Below are 7,059 nucleotides of genomic sequence, written 5' to 3'. Positions count from 1 at the left end.
TCTTGTAAAGGAGTAGACATTTTTTTATCCGAGCTGGACCAGACACATGTCTTTGGAAATTCAGAATCTCATTGGTGATATCAATGATTTTTTTCAACTCCATTGTTTTTGTCATCATTGTGTTATGCTTGTTTTTTTTTTAATGTTTAACTTGCATAATGTAACTAGAAAAACATCCTATGATTTGCTGAAAAGTACAGTTGGATGTCTCAGTTTTAATTATTTCTTCACATATTTTGCTTTCCACAAGAAATTAATTTGCTTGAACTGTCACATAGCCTTGTTTTCATTTTACTATGTTGAATATAAATATGTTAAACTTTGTTGGATTTTAATCAGTTTATTACTAGGGAAGTGGACAAAGCAGAATGTTTCATGCTGAGAAATTTGATAGTTAGCAAAGTTTCTAACAAATCTAGAATGGATAACAAGAAAGCATCACAAGAGAATGAAACTGATGGAGTTGAAGAATGGATGAACACCTTTGATCTTGCAGAGGATGAGATTTACGAGCATCGACAAAATCTGCAAGAGTTCGTCCAGTTGGATGATCTGTACCTTGATGTTCAGTCTCCTCCATTCCCACATTCGTGCGAGGAGGAGATACTGAGGCTCGTTGGCATCAAGTCCGACAACATGGAGGTGACCGATCCTAGCAAGAGCCGAGCAGGTGCTTCTTCCTTTTCTGAACCATTTCATATTTTGAGGAAATACAGTAGGTGGAGGCACCTGAGAGATTACAAGGATGAAAACTCAGACGAGCCTCGTGCCTCGTGTTCCATTGCAAAGACCATCAAACTGGCTGCAGGAAAGTTTGTCGACTCCCTTTCTGAGCTCAGCAATCAGGATTCTAGTGACGTTCGTCTCGTCCAAAATCTTCTGTCTTGTGCAATGAGCGTAGCAGAGAAGCAGCACGGACGTGCAAAAATATTCCTCAAGGCATGTGGTGAGATGAGCTCTCCCACAGGCTCTCCTCTTCAGAGACTGGCTTTCTATGTCTCTGAAGCCCTCAGTGTGAAGATTGACAAGGAAAATATGAAACACGAAACAAACGAGAAGAAGAAGAAGAAGAAGAAGAAGCATAAAAATGTGGTGTTCAGGCATCTGGAGCCTACAAAGTGTGTGAACTCGATCCCTACTTATTACAAGGAGTTCCCGGTCACTCAGATCACCAATCTAGTCGGAAGCCACACCATTCTGTGGTATCTTGACAAGGCGAGGAGGATCCACGTCATTGATCTTGAGATCAGAAGTGGCGTGCAGTGGGTGCAGTTCATGCAGGATGTCGCTGCAGGGCGAACTGAGAATCCCGTCCATCATATCAGGATCACTGCTGTCGCGTCTGCCTCAAAAAGGTTGATTCTTGAGGAGACAGGTCGGGAGCTAGCGAGGTTTGCTGACTCTGTGAACTTGAAGTTCACTTTTGGAGTAGTTCTGGTGGAAGATGTTCTTGAGCTGGATCGAGACCTCTTTGATCTCAATGCGGATGAATCTGTTGTCGTATACGCGTCCTACACTCTGGTGACGTTGATCGGGAGGGCTGAAAGGCTTGACCATGTGATGGAGGTGATCAGAAGCCTGAGCCCTTGCATCATGTTAGTCACTGAAATGGAGGCCAATTGTAACTCTCCGAGTTTCATTGAGCGCTTTGTTGAGAGTTTGTTTCTGTTTGGGGCGCTTTTCGACTCTCTGTCAGACTGTCTGAAGGGTCAAGAGACGAGTAGGGTGGATATCGAGTCCACATTGTTTAGGTCTTCCATAAACAATGTGTTGGCAGCTGAGGAAGAGGAGAGGATGCTAAGGCATGTCCCTGTACATGTTTGGAGGGCTTGTTTTGATAGTTTTGGGATGTTGGAGACTGAACTGAGCTTCTCGTCTCTTGATCAGGCGAACTGGCTCCTCCGGGAATGCTCCAATGGGAGCTCCATCACTATGTGCAGGAACGGTGGATGCCTAATCGTTGGTTGGAAGGGAACCGCGCTCACTTCACTGTCTGCTTGGAAAGTTAGGCATCATTGAGGTTTCATCGTTTTTTTAACTTTTTTCGCTGGCCGAGCCTGTTGTACTTTATCAGGGAGCGTTACAGGTTATTTTATAGTTGTTTTGTGTTTCTGTAATAATTTGAAATTGCTGCTAAACAATAGTTTTATAGATTACATATGTGAAAATTGGCATACTTACTATGAATAGTATTGAGATTTGAGGGTCACTTTGATTTCATCACTCCATCTGACTGCATAGTTTTCATTAACTCTTGCCTTCATTTAATTTGGTTTTTTTATCAGTCTGTCATAATCTTTCCATCTCTTAGAACATTGTGCATTGTTATAAATCACATGATAAAAACAAAAGTTGCTATGTAGTAGCATATATTTTTAGTTCCCACAGTTTAGAGAATAGAAGAGCACAATGTTGTTTCCTGCTGAGGAATCTGCTGAAGCAACTATCAGAGTGGCTGCAGAGAGGTTCATCAACTCGATGCGTGGGCTCAAGAATCCCGGTCCAACCACTCGACTTTAGCCCATTGTGGCGAGGATTCTGAAGGAGGGGTTCCCCTGATCCAAAGCCTCCTCTCGTGTGCAGAGAAAGTGTCCGACAATCAGTATGAACTCGCGCTCAAGTTCTTGAAGGAGTGCGACTCAGAGAGTTCCTCCACTGGCACTCCTATACAACGACTGGCTTTCTACTTCTCAAGAGCCCTATTTGAGAAGATTGCTAATGAGACTGGGAGAGTCATAGTTAAAAGTTTCGACGGTGCAGATCCTGTGGAATCTGTGATGTTTTGGAAATCCATTTTAGATCATGTAGAAATCAACGGCATGATGCATATAATCGACCTTGAGATCAGGACCGGGATCCAGTGGATCATCTTAATGCAGGATCTCGCCTCCCGGCCTGTCCAGCGCCTCAGGGTCACGGCTGTGGGGACGAGATGTAGGCCAATCATAGAGGAGACGGGCTCCCAGTTGGCGTGTTTCGTTCGCTCGTTAAATATAGACTTTGCCTTCAATGTGGTGATGGTGGCTGCTGATTTCTCTGACCTTAGTACATCTTTGTTTGATGCTTCTTCTTCTAATGAGACTGTGGTTGTGTACTCGGCCTACGCTCTTGCGAATCTCGTTGGGAGGGTGGAGCAGTTGGATCATCTGATGATGGTGTTGAGGGGTTTAAAACTTTGTGTTATGATCCTCACTGAGCTTGAGGCAAACTGCAACTCTCCGGCCTTTGTGGAGCGTTTTGTAGAGAGTTTGTTCTTCTTTGGTGTTTTTTTCGACTCGCTGGAGTGCTGTTTCAGGCATGACGAGACGAGCAGGGTGGAGGCAGAGTCGTGCTGGTTCGGGTCGTGCATTAGGAACGTCCTCGTGGCTGATGGGGACGAGAGGAAGTTTAGGCATATGGGTATAAGTGTGTGGAGGGCGTTTTTTGCTCGGTACGAGTTGGCGGAGATGGAGCTGAGCGCGTTGGCAGTGAACAAGGCGTACCTTGGGCTGCAGAGGGTGGTGTGCGGGAGGTCGTGCACGTTGTATAGGGATGGGAAGTGCTCGAGTGTTGGTTGGAAGGGCACACCTCTTAGCTCTGTCTCAACTTGGAGATTTTGATGAGTGAAAAATTAATTGAAGATTGCCTTTTTAGTTGTAGTATTAAATTTTAAGAGTGCATCACTCTAGAACTAGGCATGGACAAACCGAACCGGACCGTCGGTTAACCAGCGGTTCAGAACCGTCGGTTCACAAACCGGAACCGGCGCGGCAGTTCCAAACCGACAGACTGTTCGGCGGTTAATGCGGGCCGGTTCAGGTTCAAGAATTTCAGAAACCGAAACCGGCGGTTCGCCTATTCGAACCGCCGGTTCAAATAACATTTTAAAAAAATATATTTATTATTTATAAAAATCAATTTTCACATATAAATCAATACAATAATTTCATAATAGCCCATATTTATTTGTTGGGCCTATGATTCTAAGAACCATTCTTTGTTGTTTCTTTCCTTGAATATTTTGTGTTTCACTTTCAATGTGGGACAAAATATGTTGAAATATTTTCTCTTATAACTACATGTTTAGATCATTCATTCATCTTTTTTCAACGTGAGATACAAAACTTTCTTTTGTTTTCTACTTTTCTTTATTTTTTACTACATTTTATTATTCACTAACTTTATCTTTATTTTTGTTATGATTCTTTTTCTAAGACAAATTTATAGATAATAATAGCATCAACTATAATAGTTTAATTAAATTTGAATGTTACATGTTGCTAATAATTTGTATATTTATAGAATGTGGACGTGTTCAAATAATTGGATTTAAATGTAAGTATGTTGCTAGTTTTTCTCAATATATTGATTAAAATGTGAAAAAACAACAATTAATATAATTGGCATAATAATGATAAAAATAGATAACTAAAGAATGATTTGTTTAGTGGTATAATATAGTTTATATATTTATATATTAGTAGTAGACTAATAGTATGATTTTGTATAATAGTTGTTATTCTAATAGATGTAGTATAATTTATATAAATAAAATTATTATTTGTGAATATATTCTTGATAGATAAGAATAAACAATTATTGAGTAATATGATTTGTATATAGATAAATAATTATTCATATTATAGTTATCGCTAGATTAATACAATTTGTATAATAATTATTCTCTTAATGTGTATAATGGTATTTATTAGTTAACATACACATAAACTTATACACAAACAAATCGATAATGATAAAGAATTAAAGAATAATACAATTATAGTTTTTGTTAAGTTATAATAATAGAAGATAGTCAAGATATAAACTAATATAAACAAAGATGATGGAGATGTATCATGAAGTTATAAATAAGGAGTTTTATCTCACATTGAAAGAAAGAGCAACACATCCAAGAACATGTAGCTATAAAAGAGAATCATCCAATACACTCTCTTTCAACCCAAAGACTCAAGTTCAACATTAAGTGTAAATTGTAACTTATAAGTTGTGACTTGTGACTTATAGTCTCGTTGAAATAAATACTAAAACGAGAAGAAGAAAAAAAAACTGAACCGGCGGTTTCGGCCAAAAACTGGCGGTTTTGAACCGCCGGTTTTTTGAATCGGAACCGGAACCGTCGGAACCCTTGGCGGGCCGGTTCAGGTTCATGAAAATGTTGAACCGTGAACCGCCGGTTCCAGGTTCGGAACCAGCAGTTTTTGAACCGTGTGCATGCCTAACACTAGAACCTTGTTTTTGAGGTAACTACATGAGTATAATGCTTAACAGACTTGTTTAGTTTTCGCATATGGGCAGATTTGAGGGTCATTTTCATGCATTTATGAGTAGTCTCTAGACTAAGGTATAATCACTAGTAATTTTTCACTATTCATCACAATTTTACTTAACAAAATTACCCCCAAGGCATGAAGAATATTTTTGAACTTTCATAAAGATGAGATATTGGATTTGGATCCCCTGCTGTGGCTGATAGCACAGCAGGGTGTTGTTCCACCCATGTTAATATTTTATTTGAAAATAATAATATTAAAATATTAATATCTTTTATTATAAGAAAATTTGATGGGTGTGTGCTTGATAGCACAGCCCCTCCTGTGCACAGCAGGGGATCCCAACCCTAAGATATTTAGATAATGATATTTTCTTATAGTTTAAATACCTGAAATAATATTTTTCAATTCATTTTGTCATTCACTTTATATCAAATCGTTCTTTCTCTCTTTCTCTTAAACTTTTAGAAAATAAAATATTAAAATAAAAAACACTATAAAACTATTAAATATGTTAATTATAAAAATAAAAAATTATAAAAATAACTTGTAGATAAATTTAATTTTGATTGTGATTCAATTATTTTTAAATTTTAAATTTTAATAGTATTAAAAAAATTATCGAATCACAATCAGAATTAAATTTGGCTACAAGTTATTTTGCTAATTAAATTTACAATTTTAATTTTTATAATTTATATAGTGTTTAAGAGTTTTATAGAATTTTTATTTTAATTTTTTAATTTCTAAAGTTTAAGAGAGAGAAAGAGGATTTGACATATAGTGATTGAAAAAAGTGAATTGAAATGTATCATTTCATGTGCTCTAACTATAGAAAATAACATATCCTATATAGAGAGAGAGATAAAGAAAAGAGTGAACTACAAAAATGGTCTCTGGACTATGGGTTTATCTCGCCCATAGTCCCTGAACATTAAAAATATCGCTAGACATCCCTGGACTAAGGGTTTATCTTAAATTTGGTCCTTTTGTCATTTTTTGATACGAAAATACCTTTTTGAGCATTTGGGCAATTTGGTCTTTTTACACTTTTAACATTTTAAAAATGATATTATTTCAGTGATGTACTAAATCTGATATTATTTCAAAATTATCATTCTTCTTCCCTTTTGTCATCCTTCACTTTGTTTCTTTATTTCGATGTTAGATTTAATTTTATAAAATTAAATGTTAAATTTTGAATTTTAAGTATCAATAAATTTTTATTAATTATTAAAATTATTAAATAACAGAAACTAATAGTTTTATCAATATTTGATAGTGTCTAATTTTTAATCTATAAGGTATGTCGACGACAACTTAGTTTTAATTAATATTTAATAGTTTTAATCATAAATAGATCATATAACACGATTTATTTTGAAATAAATATGCATCTAATGTAAGACTAATACACTTTTCGTTTATTTATTTGAAAACAATCCAAACTAACTAGAAAATTTCAACAAAAATACTCTTATATAAAATTTTTAGTAGTATCAAATTTTTAGTCAACTTCATAATATATAATCACAAGCAATTATAACAACCGAACGAATGCTAAATAGAATAACTCTTATTTTTCCATCATGATTAATATTATTTTTCTGTACTTCTTCAATTCAGCTGAATAATATATTAAATAACAAAAGTTAATAGTTTTAATCAATATTTATAGTTTCTATGAACTAATAGTTTTAATTAAAAAAAATTATTGATATTTAAAAATCTAAATTTAAAAATTTATTTTATAAAATTAAATCTAATATTGAAATGAAGAAACAAAGTG

The 7,059-nt window shown here is 35.8% G+C and overlaps 2 protein-coding genes across 2 annotated transcripts; both read left to right on the top strand.

Moving 5' to 3' along the window:
- Positions 1-951: 951 nt before the first annotated feature.
- On the top strand, positions 952-2,019 carry LOC121757157 (DELLA protein RGL2-like). Its single transcript, XM_042152671.1, has one exon. The coding sequence runs from the start codon at positions 952-954 to the stop codon at positions 2,017-2,019; it is 1,068 nt and encodes a 355-aa protein (XP_042008605.1).
- Positions 2,020-2,409: 390 nt separating this feature from the next.
- Positions 2,410-3,599, top strand: LOC121764335 (DELLA protein RGL2-like). The gene is made up of 2 exons (XM_042160396.1): positions 2,410-2,500; positions 2,584-3,599. The coding sequence occupies exons 1-2, from the start codon at positions 2,410-2,412 to the stop codon at positions 3,597-3,599; spliced, it is 1,107 nt and encodes a 368-aa protein (XP_042016330.1).
- The last annotated feature ends 3,460 nt before the right edge of the window (positions 3,600-7,059 follow it).

The sequence above is a fragment of the Salvia splendens genome, chromosome 1 (genome assembly GCF_004379255.2).
Source record: "Salvia splendens isolate huo1 chromosome 1, SspV2, whole genome shotgun sequence".
Lineage (NCBI taxonomy): Eukaryota > Viridiplantae > Streptophyta > Magnoliopsida > Lamiales > Lamiaceae > Salvia > Salvia splendens.
This window is presented reverse-complemented; position numbering and strand designations above follow the sequence as displayed.

Excerpts from the sequence above, each read along its gene's own strand:
- LOC121764335 (XM_042160396.1), top strand. The coding sequence starts at position 2,410 with ATGTTGTTTCCTGCTGAGGAATCTGCTGAAGCAACTATCAGAGTGGCT. Across the intron at positions 2,501-2,583 it reads GCGTGGGCTCAAGAATCCCG|AGAAAGTGTCCGACAATCAG; the intron begins GTCCAACCACTC and ends TCTCGTGTGCAG.
- LOC121757157 (XM_042152671.1), top strand. The coding sequence starts at position 952 with ATGAGCTCTCCCACAGGCTCTCCTCTTCAGAGACTGGCTTTCTATGTC.